At 55.4% G+C, this 13,352-nt stretch overlaps 2 protein-coding genes across 2 annotated transcripts in view; one reads left to right on the top strand and one right to left on the bottom strand.

Moving 5' to 3' along the window:
• Positions 1 to 13,352, bottom strand: part of LOC142219340 (uncharacterized) — a 116,068-nt gene that overhangs the window by 54,450 nt on the left and 48,266 nt on the right. The gene's annotated exons all lie outside the window — the stretch shown is intronic.
• Positions 5,305 to 12,224, top strand: LOC142219358 (uncharacterized). The gene is made up of 6 exons (XM_075288356.1): positions 5,305 to 5,391; positions 5,517 to 5,711; positions 5,804 to 5,927; positions 9,494 to 9,591; positions 10,241 to 10,364; positions 11,098 to 12,224. Exons 1-6 carry the CDS (start codon positions 5,314 to 5,316, stop codon positions 12,222 to 12,224), a joined length of 1,746 nt encoding a protein of 581 aa, XP_075144457.1. The 5' UTR covers positions 5,305 to 5,313.

The raw sequence follows: 13,352 nt of genomic DNA, 5'->3' as shown, positions 1-13,352 counted from the left end.
ACCTGTCCAGGGAGACCTCGTACTCAAGTGTTCCCATCTAGACCTGTCCGGGGAGACCTTGCACCCACTTGGTCCCGTCTAGACCTGTCCGGGGAGACCTCGCACCCATGTGGTCCCGTCTGGACCTGTCCGGGGAGACCTCGATCCACGTGGTCCCGTCTAGACCTGTCCGGGCAGACCTCGCACCCACGTGGTCCCGTCTAGACCTGTCCGGGCAGACCTCGCACCCACGTGGTCCCGTCTAGACCTGTCCGAGGAGACCTCGCACCCACGTGGTCCCGTCTAGACCTGTCCGAGGAGACCTCGCACCCACGTGGTCCCGTCTAGACCTGTACGGGGAGACCTCGCACGCACGTGGTCCCGTCTAGACCTGTCCGGGGAGACCTCGCACCCACGTGGTCCCATCTAGACCTGTCCAGGGAGACTTTGCACCCACGTGGTCACGTCTAGACCTGTCCAGGGAGACCTAGCACCCACGTGGTCCCATCTAGACCTTTCCGGGGAGACCTCGCACCCACGTGGTCCCGTCTAGACCTGTCCGGGGAGACCTCGCACCCACGTGGTCCCATCTAGACCTGTCCGGGGAGACCTCGATCCACGTGGTCCCGTCTAGACCTGTCTGGGGAGACCTCGCACCCACGTGGTCCCGTCTAGACCTGTCCAGGGAGACCTCGTACTCAAGTGTTCCCATCTAGACCTGTCCGGGGAGACCTTGCACCCACTTGGTCCCGTCTAGACCTGTCCGGGGAGACCTCGCACCCATGTGGTCCCGTCTGGACCTGTCCGGGGAGACCTCGATCCACGTGGTCCCGTCTAGACCTGTCCGGGCAGACCTCGCACCCACGTGGTCCCGTCTAGACCTGTCCGGGCAGACCTCGCACCCACGTGGTCCCGTCTAGACCTGTCCGAGGAGACCTCGCACCCACGTGGTCCCGTCTAGACCTGTCCGAGGAGACCTCGCACCCACGTGGTCCCGTCTAGACCTGTACGGGGAGACCTCGCACGCACGTGGTCCCGTCTAGACCTGTCCGGGGAGACCTCGCACCCACGTGGTCCCATCTAGACCTGTCCAGGGAGACTTTGCACCCACGTGGTCCCGTCTAGACCTGTCCAGGGAGACCTCGCACCCACGTGGTCCCATCTAGACCTTTCCGGGGAGACCTCGCACCCACGTGGTCCCGTCTAGACCTGTCCGGGGAGACCTCGCACCCACGTGGTCCCATCTAGACCTGTCCGGGGAGACCTCGATCCACGTGGTCCCGTCTAGACCTGTCTGGGGAGACCTCGCACCCACGTGGTCCCGTCTAGACCTGTCCAGGGAGACCTCGTACTCAAGTGTTCCCATCTAGACCTATCCGGGGAGACCTTGCACCCACTTGGTCCCGTCTACACCTGTCCGGGGAGACCTCGCACCCATGTGGTCCCGTCTGGACCTGTCCGGGGAGACCTCGATCCACGTGGTCCCGTCTAGACCTGTCCGGGGAGACCTCGCACCCACGTGGTCCCATCTAGACCTGTCCAGGGAGACTTCGCACCCACGTGGTCCCATCTAGACCTGTCCAGGGAGACTTCGCACCCACGTGGTCCCGTCTAGACCTGTCCAGGGAGACCTCGCACCCACATGGTCCTGTCTGGGGAGACTTTGCACCAACGTGGTCCTGTCTAGACCTGTCCGGGGAGACCTAGCACCCACATGGTCCCGTCTAGACCTGTCCGGGGAGACCTCGCACCCACGTGGTCCCGTCTAGACCTGTCCAGGGAGACTTCGCACCCACATGGTCCCGTCTAGACCTGTCCGGGGAGATCAGCGAGTTCAGGACGTCTCAGGGCAGTTGTGGATGGAGGCTGGATGTGATCTATAGGGGTATCGGACACCTATAGATGTGCCGCGCTGTGGGGGAGCCTCGCTGAACACGTATACAGTATTTGTAGGTACGTTCAGCTGCTGCCTGCACAACTGGAAAACAAATCAGCAACAAATCTGCCATGTGTGAACATGCACCAAAAGAAACGGTTCCCTCATGACACAAGCGCCCCCTATGGCAGCCCCCTGGCTCTGTACCTCAGGTGTAGACCATAAATCCAGCACTGGACACTGCCCTGTATTACTAGTCATACTAATCCTGCGGAAACCAAGTCTTACATGTCCCAGAGGTCTGTGCCATAGAATAAGACTACAACAAGATGGCCGCCGCCGTGAACATCAGACACCTATATCACTCTACTACTCCTGCTGTCAGGAAGCCGCCGCCGCCATCTTGCTTTTGGGCACCAATCGCATTCAGACTTTCCCCCGGCTTAGCCAATAGCGTACGCAGACGACGTCACGTGAGAAGTGACAGGAGGAAGGATTTCCGGGGCAACTGAAGAGCGGCTGCGTGTGAAAGATAAGCGGCGCCCGGAGTATGTATACCTGTATAACCTGTGTCCTGTGGGGGCGGTGACGTGGACAGTATATACATATATATACCCAGCTGTCTGCTATATACAGGACGTCCCCACCGTCTCCTATATACAGGACGTCCCCACCGTCTCCTATATACAGGACGTCCCCACCGTCTCCTATATACAGGACATCCCCGCCGTCTCCTATATACAGGACATCCCCACTGTCTCCCTATATACAGGACGTCCCCACTGTCTCCCTATATACAGGACGTCCCCACTGTCTCCTATATACAGGACGTCCCCACTGTCTCCTATATACAGGACGTCCCCACTGTCTCCTATATACAGGACGTCCCCACTGTCTCCCTATATACAGGACGTCCCCGCTGTCTCCTATATACAGGACGTCCCCACTGTCTCCTATATACAGGACGTCCCCACTGTCTCCTATATACAGGACATCCCCACTGTCTCCCTATATACAGGACATCCCCACTGTCTCCTATATACAGGACATCCCCACTGTCTCCTATATACAGGACGTCCACACTGTCTCCCTATATACAGGACGTCCCCACTGTCTCCTATATACAGGACGTCCCCACTGTCTCCTATATACAGGACGTCCCCACTGTCTCCTATATACAGGACGTCCCCACTGTCTCCTTATATACAGGACATCCCCACTGTCTCCTATATACAGGACATCCCCACTGTCTCCTATATACAGGACGTCCCCACTGTCTCCTATATACAGGACGTCCCCACTGTCTCCTTATATACAGGACATCCCCACTGTCTCCTATATACAGGACGTCCCCACCGTCTCCTATATACAGGACATCCCCACCGTCTCCTATATACAGGACGTCCCCACTGTCTCCTATATACAGGACGTCCCCACTGTCTCCTATATACAGGACGTCCCCACTGTCTCCTATATACAGGACGTCCCCACTGTCTCCTATATACAGGACGTCCCCACTGTCTCCTATATACAGGACGTCCCCACTGTCTCCCTATATACAGGACGTCCCCACTGTCTCCTATATACAGGACGTCCTCACTGTCTCCTATATACAGGACGTCCCCACTGTCTCCTATATACAGGACGTCACCGCTGTCTCCTATATACAGGACGTCCCCACTGTCTCCTATATACAGGACGTCCCCGCTGTCTCCTATATACAGGACGTCCCCGCTGTCTCCTATATACAGGACGTCCCCGCTGTCTGCTATATACAGGACGTCACCGCTGTCTCCTATATACAGGACGTCCCCACTGTCTCCTATATACAGGACGTCCCCACTGTCTCCTATATACAGGACGTCCCCCTGTCTCCTATATACAGGACGTCCCCACTGTCTCCTATATACAGGACGTCCCCACTGTCTCCTATATACAGGACGTCCCCACTGTCTCCTATATACAGGACGTCCCCCTGTCTCCCTATATACAGGACGTCCCCACTGTCTCCTATATACAGGACGTCCCCACTGTCTCCTATATACAGGACGTCCACGCTGTCTCCTATATACAGGACGTCCCCGCTGTCTCCCTATATACAGGACATCCCCACTGTCTCCCTATATACAGGACATCCCCGCTGTCTCCTATATACAGGACGTCCCCACTGTCTCCTATATACAGGACGTCCCCACTGTCTCCTATATACAGGACGTCCCCACTGTCTCCTATATACAGGACGTCCCCACTGTCTCCTATATACAGGACGTCCCCACTGTCTCCTTATATACAGGACGTCCCCACTGTCTCCTTATATACAGGACGTCCCCACTGTCTCCTATATACAGGACGTCCCCACTGTCTCCTATATACAGGACGTCCCCACTGTCTCCTATATACAGGACGTCCCCACTGTCTCCTATATACAGGACGTCCCCACTGTCTCCTATATACAGGACGTCCCCACTATCTCCCTATATACAGGACGTCCTCACTGTCTCCTATATACAGGACGTCCCCACTGTCTCCCTATATACAGGACGTCCCCGCTGTCTCCTATATACAGGACGTCCCCCACTGTCTCCTATATACAGGACGTCCCCACTATCTCCCTATATACAGGACGTCCCCGCTGTCTCCTATATACAGGACGTCCCCCACTGTCTCCTATATACAGGACGTCCCCACTATCTCCCTATATACAGGACGTCCCCACTGTCTCCTATATACAGGACATCCCCACTGTCTCCTATATACAGGACGTCCCCACTGTCTCCTATATACAGGACGTCCCCACTGTCTCCTATATACAGGACGTCCCCACTGTCTCCTATATACAGGACGTCCCCACTGTCACCTATATACAGGACGTCCCCACTATCTCCCTATATACAGGACGTCCCCACTGTCTCCTATATACAGGACGTCCCCACTGTCTCCTATATACAGGACGTCCCCACTGTCCCCTATATACAGGACGTCCCCACTGTCTCCTATATACAGGACGTCCCCACTGTCTCCTATATACAGGACGTCCCCACTGTCTCCTATACACCACATGTCCTCTTGTATACAGGACTCCTACACTGTCCCCTATATAACATACAGCACTGATGTCTGGTGTAGTGTGAATGAAGGCTTAGGCGGTGTTCACATTACGGTGCACGAGCTGCTCCCTCCGACATTTCCATTCATTTCTATGGGGTTTTATGTCGTGTCTGTTCACACCCAGGGCTGTTTTTTCAAGCAGAGAAAAAAAAAATCCTCCATTCAGGACGTTCTGTCTGTTGTGTCCATAGACTTCACTACCGGACAGGGACTGATAGAGCCATCACCCCTCATGTCTGCCCCCTACAGGACACGAGACGTAGGACTGCACCCCTGTATAAGTACAAGTGCTCCGAGAACCCCCCGCAACGTCCTCCATGATGTAGAGAACCGAAACTAATCCACACAGCATGGAGAACGACAGGAGCAGCATCACCGAGAGGATCCTAAAGCTGGCCCTGGAGATCATCTACCTGCTGAGCGGAGAGGTGAGGGATTGTGGGAAATCTGTCCCATGAGCTGACTCTTCTCTCTAGTAATAACACCGGAGCGGAGAGGTGAGGGATTGTGGGAATGTCTATAGTGATATTTATCAGGGTCTCTCCATACTCAGGACTACACAGTAGTGAAGAAGACATCTGATAAGTATGTGACCCCCAGCAGCCGCCCCCCCCATGTGTCAGGAGGATGGAGCAGGAGCCCGAGCCCCATCATGGAGCCTTCACCTCACTCACTGATACCTGAGAGCAACAACGAGCAGAAGATCCTGGAGCTGACCAACAAGATGATCTGTCTGCTGAGCGGAGAGGTGAGCGCTGCTGGGAATGCTGGGACATTAGACACTAACACAAGGGATGATGTGTCTGGAGGATGATGAGGACGGTGTCATTGTGTTGTCAGGTTCCTATAAGGTGTCAGGATGTCACCGTCTATTTCTCCATGGAGGAGTGGGAGTATTTAGAAGGACACAAGGATCTGTACAAGGAGGTGATGATGGACGACCCCCAGACCCTCACATCACCAGGTAAGAGGAGAGATGGTAGAGAGCAGTATGGAGGGGCCCCTAGATCCCCCCCCATCATCTGACCCCCACATCACCAGGTAAGAGGAGAGATGGTAGAGAGCAGTATGGAGGGGCCCCTAGATCCCCCCCCATCATCTGACCCCCACATCACCAGGTAAGAGGAGAGATGGTAGAGAGCAGTATGGAGGGGCCCCTAGATCCCCCCCCATCATCTGACCCCCACATCACCAGGTAAGAGGAGAGATGGTAGAGAGCAGTATGGAGGGGCCCCTAGATCCCCCCCCCCATCATCTGACCCCACATCACCAGGTAAGAGGAGAGATGGTAGAGAGCAGTATGGAGGGGCCCCTAGATCCCCCCCCATCATCATCTGACCCCCACATCACCAGGTAAGAGGAGAGATGGTAGAGAGCAGTATGGAGGGGCCCCTAGATCCCCCCCCATCATCATCTGACCCCCACATCACCAGGTAAGAGGAGAGATGGTAGAGAGCAGTATGGAGGGGCCCCTAGATCCCCCCCCCATCATCTGACCCTCACATCACCAGGTAAGAGGAGAGATGGTAGAGAGCAGTATGGAGGGGCCCCTAGATCCCCCCCCCATCATCTGACCCCCACATCACCAGGTAAGAGGAGAGATGGTAGAGAGCAGTATGGAGGGGCCCCTAGATCCCCCCCCCATCATCTGACCCCCACATCACCAGGTAAGAGGAGAGATGGTAGAGAGCAGTATGGAGGGGCCCCTAGATCCCCCCCCCCATCATCTGACCCCCACATCACCAGGTAAGAGGAGAGATGGTAGAGAGCAGTATGGAGGGGCCCCTAGATCCCCCCCCCCCATCATCTGACCCTCACATCACCAGGTAAGAGGAGAGATGGTAGAGAGCAGTATGGAGGGGCCCCTAGATCCCCCCCCCCATCATCTGACCCTCACATCACCAGGTAAGAGGAGAGATGGTAGAGAGCAGTATGGAGGGGCCCCTAGATCCCCCCCCCCCATCATCTGACCCCCACATCACCAGGTAAGAGGAGAGATGGTAGAGAGCAGTATGGAGGGGCCCCTAGATCCCCCCCCCCCCATCATCTGACCCCCACATCACCAGGTAAGAGGAGAGATGGTAGAGAGCAGTATGGAGGGGCCCCTAGATCCCCCCCCATCATCTGACCCTCACATCACCAGGTAAGAGGAGAGATGGTAGAGAGCAGTATGGAGGGGCCCCTAGATCCCCCCCCCCATCATCTGACCCCCACATCACCAGGTAAGAGGAGAGATGGTAGAGAGCAGTATGGTGGGGCCCCTAGATCCCCCCCCCCCATCATCTGACCCCCACATCACCAGGTAAGAGGAGAGATGGTAGAGAGCAGTATGGAGGGGCCCCTAGATCCCCCCCCCCATCATCTGACCCCCACATCACCAGGTAAGAGGAGAGATGGTAGAGAGCAGTATGGAGGGGCCCCTAGATCCCCCCCCCCCATCATCTGACCCCCACATCACCAGGTAAGAGGAGAGATGGTAGAGAGCAGTATGGAGGGGCCCCTAGATCCCCCCCCCCATCATCTGACCCCCACATCACCAGGTAAGAGGAGAGATGGTAGAGAGCAGTATGGAGGGGCCCCTAGATCCCCCCCCCATCATCTGACCCCCACATCACCAGGTAAGAGGAGAGATGGTAGAGAGCAGTATGGAGGGGCCCCTAGATCCCCCCCCATCATCTGACCCTCACATCACCAGGTAAGAGGAGAGATGGTAGAGAGCAGTATGGAGGGGCCCCTAGATCCCCCCCCCCCATCATCTGACCCCCACATCACCAGGTAAGAGGAGAGATGGTAGAGAGCAGTATGGAGGGGCCCCTAGATCCCCCCCCCATCATCTGACCCCCACATCACCAGGTAAGAGGAGAGATGGTAGAGAGCAGTATGGAGGGGCCCCTAGATCCCCCCCCATCATCTGACCCCCACATCACCAGGTAAGAGGAGAGATGGTAGAGAGCAGTATGGAGGGGCCCCTAGATCCCCCCCCCCCCCATCATCTGACCCCCACATCACCAGGTAAGAGGAGAGATGGTAGAGAGCAGTATGGAGGGGCCCCTAGATCCCCCCCACCATCATCTGACCCCCACATCACCAGGTAAGAGGAGAGATGGTAGAGAGCAGTATGGAGGGGCCCCTAGATCCCCCCCCCCCATCATCTGACCCCCACATCACCAGGTAAGAGGAGAGATGGTAGAGAGCAGTATGGAGGGGCCCCTAGATCCCCCCCCATCATCTGACCCCCACATCACCAGGTAAGAGGAGAGATGGTAGAGAGCAGTATGGAGGGGCCCCTAGATCCCCCCCCCCCCATCATCTGACCCTCACATCACCAGGTAAGAGGAGAGATGGTAGAGAGCAGTATGGAGGGGCCCCTAGATCCCCCCCCCCATCATCTGACCCCCACATCACCAGGTAAGAGGAGAGATGGTAGAGAGCAGTATGGAGGGGCCCCTAGATCCCCCCCCCATCATCTGACCCCCACATCACCAGGTAAGAGGAGAGATGGTAGAGAGCAGTATGGAGGGGCCCCTAGATCCCCCCCCATCATCTGACCCTCACATCACCAGGTAAGAGGAGAGATGGTAGAGAGCAGTATGGAGGGGCCCCTAGATCCCCCCCCCCCATCATCTGACCCCCACATCACCAGGTAAGAGGAGAGATGGTAGAGAGCAGTATGGAGGGGCCCCTAGATCCCCCCCCATCATCTGACCCCCACATCACCAGGTAAGAGGAGAGATGGTAGAGAGCAGTATGGAGGGGCCCCTAGATCCCCCCCCATCATCTGACCCCCACATCACCAGGTAAGAGGAGAGATGGTAGAGAGCAGTATGGAGGGGCCCCTAGATCCCCCCCCCCCCCCATCATCTGACCCCCACATCACCAGGTAAGAGGAGAGATGGTAGAGAGCAGTATGGAGGGGCCCCTAGATCCCCCCCACCATCATCTGACCCCCACATCACCAGGTAAGAGGAGAGATGGTAGAGAGCAGTATGGAGGGGCCCCTAGATCCCCCCCCCATCATCTGACCCCCACATCACCAGGTAAGAGGAGAGATGGTAGAGAGCAGTATGGAGGGGCCCCTAGATCCCCCCCCATCATCTGACCCCCACATCACCAGGTAAGAGGAGAGATGGTAGAGAGCAGTATGGAGGGGCCCCTAGATCCCCCCCCCCCCATCATCTGACCCTCACATCACCAGGTAAGAGGAGAGATGGTAGAGAGCAGTATGGAGGGGCCCCTAGATCCCCCCCCATCATCTGACCCTCACATCACCAGGTAAGAGGAGAGATGGTAGAGAGCAGTATGGAGGGGCCCCTAGATCCCCCCCCATCATCTGACCCTCACATCACCAGGTAAGAGGAGTGATGGTAGAGAGCAGTATGGAGGGGCCCCTAGATCCCCCCCCCCCCCATCATCTGACCCTCACATCACCAGGTAAGAGGAGAGATGGTAGAGAGCAGTATGGAGGGGCCCCTAGACCCCCCCCCCTATCCCATATACACAATGTATTCAGTCACTGTGTGTGTCCTACAGATGGATCCAGTGAGAGAAACCCCCCGGAGAGATGTCCCCGTGCTCTGTATTCCTGGGATTGCACAGAGGAGGATCAGGATTACTTACTGGATTATCAGGTAAGTGTAGGGGGGGGGTCTCCTGAAATCCATTATAGAGACTCTATCTCTGATGGGTGGGGGGTTTCTTGGGCCTCTTGTCCAGCATTGTCCGGGTGATTTAGGACAAGAAACCAGCCACGTTTCCTTATATGTTTAGTGTCCTAAATCGTCCTTCTCTTCTGGCCATAACAATCCCTCCCCACCCCCCCCACCCCCCCCGCCGCTGTTCTCCTCGCCCCGTGCAGGCCTGGTCTGTACAGATCAGCTCTAGTGCACATGTCTTGTACCTCTGGCGATCGTGCAGTGACCCTGGGGTGTGCTGAACAGCGAGGAGTCCGGGACCCCCAAAGAGGAGTCCGAGGAGACCCTAGGAAAGTATAACGGCTTATCTTCATGAAATGGGGGCACAGATGGCTGTAACCGCGTTGGTTCGGGGCACCCCCTGCTCTATATGGATCTGTAGGTGGGCTAATGTCCCAAATCGAACTGGTAGAGCAAAGACAATGTAAAAATCGAGAGTCCCATAGTGAGCAGATATAGGGGAATCTGTAAGACCTGCCGTAACGTGACGACGTGTCATGTACCAGACCTCAGACTCGCCATCGGGTTCTGTTTGTGCAGTTGATGGATTTTTGCGGTTTTTTGTCGGATTGTTCTGCTTTCCTAGGAAGAAGATCTGCTCGATATTAATGTCAAAGTTATAGAAGATGAAGACGAGGAGGAGGAAGAGACGTCCATGATGGGTGATCAGCCGTGTAAGGAGGAGCAGAGTCCTGTACAGATCAGCCCTGGTGAGTCCTAAAGAGCACAGAAAGCTATCGGCCTCGCTCCTCCGTCAGTGCCGAAACATCGGGCGTCTCCCCTCGCAGTACGTGTCCGCGCCGGGGGCCAGATCTCAGCACATTGTAGTCCGGGGGGGGGGGGGGGGGGGGGGGGGACGACAGTCACAGCATCAGGATCTGCTAAGTGATCTCTGGGGCTCGTAGAAAACTTATTGGGACAGATTTACTGACACGTTGTAAGAAGTTACACAGCAGAAGCCGACCTTATACTACACCAGATTTACCACAGTGACTGATGCAGATTAGTGACCACCCCTTATACTGACTAGTCTAACGTGACACCATTTAGGACACGTCACCTTTCCCATAAGCCCCACCTCCTTGCCGAGTGAGATTCTGACAATAAATTCTTACACCCCATTCAGGATTTGGTGGAGCGGGATGGGGCATCACCTTTACTAGAATCCATGGCAGGACTTTGTGCCCGACCCCACTGGTGAAGATCTCAGGCCGGAGTCTCCTCATAATCCTGGAATTCATTAAGACATGAACCCCAATCTTAAGAACCCCGGTGAACCCCCCCTCCCCCACACACACACTCACAGTTTTTAAATATTGCCCCTTTCTCCCTATATGACATATATGTGCACGTAGGTTCCGTCTGCCTCTAGTATACGGATCCCATAACCTATACGTCCTACATTCGTGAAGATCTATCATGTCATGCTTTTATTTTTGTCAGATGACCAAAGCAGGACCTCAGAGGGACATCCCCGAGACACCATCCAAAATGACCCAGGCGAGAATCCCATTGCCCGGAGAATCCGATCAGGACTTGACTTTGGCGATATTGCGTTCTATAACGGGGAGGGATGTTCCAATCAGTCGCATTTGGTTCCACAAGATGGTGGTCCATGTTCGGAATCTGGGGACTGTCTCACGGAGGAATCAGGTCGTAGCCGTGAAAGGACCAGCGTAGTGGCAAAGCCGTTTTGTTGTCCTGACTGTGGCCAAGGCTTCTCCCAGCAGGCCCAGCTCATTGTCCACCTGAGAATTCATGAAGGAAGTCTGGACGGATTCGGCAGCACAACTGTGAGAAAACTGTTCTCCTGCTCGCAGTGTGGAAGGGGTTTTACCAAGAAATCTCTTCTCATCGAACATCTGAGAACTCACACGGGGGAGAAGCCATTTCCATGTTCACAATGCGGCAAATGTTTCACCAAGAAGTCAAATCTGGTGAAACATTGGAGAATTCACACGGGGGAGAAGCCATTTCTATGCTCTGACTGTGGGAGAAGCTTTACAAACAAGTCAGATCTGGTTAAACATCAGCGAATTCACACGGGGGAGAAGCCATACTCCTGCTCAGCCTGCGGCAAGTGCTTTACCCAGAAGTCTGGACTCATTGAGCATCGGAAAATCCACACGGGGGAGAAGCCCTTCTCATGTTCAGAATGTGGAAAGTGCTTCAGCCATAAATCTGGACTTATGGACCATCAGAGAAGCCACACGGGGGAGAGGCCGTTCGCTTGTACAGATTGTGGCAAGTGTTTTACTCGGAAATCTTTTCTTTTTAAGCACAAGAGAGGACACCTAGGGGAGAAGCCGTACCCCTGCCCCGATTGTGGCAAGTGCTTTGCCAAGAAGTCGAATCTCGTTCAGCACCAGAGAATTCACACGGGGGAGAAGCCATTCTCATGTCTGGAGTGTGGCAGATGTTTTACCCAGAAATCTGCCCTTGTGGAGCACCAGAGGATTCATAGAGGGGACAAGCCGTTTATATGCTCCGAGTGCGGGAAGTGTTTTACCCAGAAGTCTTATCTTATTAGACATCAGAGGACTCACATGGAGAAGGCGCCATTTGTATGATCGCAGGGACCTGACTCCAAACATCCTAGTGATCTGTGGTAGGGGTCTCTGCCCACCCGACCGCTGCCCCATACTTACAACCTGGTTATATAGGACTCCTAGCATAGATCACTAAGAGGTTGGGAGACTATGGCTGACACCTGGTCACAGACATTCCCTCCAGCTCGGGTCACACTTCTCTCAATCTCTGTAAGGGAATTACTAGAAGGGCAATTCCCCAATAGCTGCTGGTGAACCCTGGGGGGAGGCAACAAGATAGTGAGCCCTAAGACTGCAGCCCCCTGTCCCTGCCTACTTGTCTCACTGCCCTAGGCGACAACTGGGCGGCAGTCCCTTCTTATGATATAGGTCAGGGGTGCCCAATACGTTGATCACGATCTACTGGTCAATCGCGAAGGAAGTATGGGTTGATCGCGTGACACAGCCAGAAGCGTTCATTGCAGGTGTGGTCTGCTGTGTGGGCGGGGCCTGGGCCGCAGCCCCACCTAGTTTCCGTGTCAGACTGGAGAGCGGGGAGCGCATCATGCCCCGGAGCTGCTGCTGCTTCTGGCCCGTGTGTCTCGGCGGTGGAGCGGAGGGAAGTCTTCCTTCCGCTCCGCCATCGAGACACACGGGACAGAAGCAGCAGCAGCTCTGGGGGATGACGCGCTCTCCAGGCGGCCGCGGGTGGGCAGGAGCCTTCCAGGCTGGGGGTCTGTGCTGTGGGCATCGGCATTACTGGCAGTGGTGTCGGCTCTGTGCTGGGTGCCCGGGCAGTGCCATGTGAGCTTTGAGCCAATCAGAACGTCTGCATCAGAGCAGGCCGCACCTCTTAGACTTGTTAAGCCCCGCCCAGTCTTATTAGACTTGTGGGCCCCGCCCACACAGTAGATCATTTTGACTTGGTCAATTTATAAGTAGCTCAACCCCTGTACAAGTGTGAGCGCCCCTGATATAGGTGATAACACAGAACGAAGACGAGACAAACAACAATAGGAGGTCAGATAGCCAAAGGGTCGGAACCAGTCAAGCAGCGCAGTACAGAAACGAGATCCAAGAGAGTAGTCAGAAGAAAAGCCAAAGGTCAGAAATAAATCCAGACAGTAAGACTATGGGGCACAGAAAGACAACAGCAAGCATGAAGGGGAG

Source organism: Leptodactylus fuscus, chromosome 10, assembly GCF_031893055.1.
Source record: "Leptodactylus fuscus isolate aLepFus1 chromosome 10, aLepFus1.hap2, whole genome shotgun sequence".
Classification (NCBI taxonomy): Eukaryota; Metazoa; Chordata; class Amphibia; order Anura; family Leptodactylidae; genus Leptodactylus; species Leptodactylus fuscus.
This window is presented reverse-complemented; position numbering and strand designations above follow the sequence as displayed.

Excerpts from the sequence above, each read along its gene's own strand:
- LOC142219358 (XM_075288356.1), top strand. The coding sequence starts at position 5,314 with ATGGAGAACGACAGGAGCAGCATCACCGAGAGGATCCTAAAGCTGGCC. Across the intron at positions 5,712-5,803 it reads TCTGTCTGCTGAGCGGAGAG|GTTCCTATAAGGTGTCAGGA; the intron begins GTGAGCGCTGCT and ends TTGTGTTGTCAG. Across the intron at positions 9,592-10,240 it reads ATTACTTACTGGATTATCAG|GAAGAAGATCTGCTCGATAT; the intron begins GTAAGTGTAGGG and ends CTGCTTTCCTAG.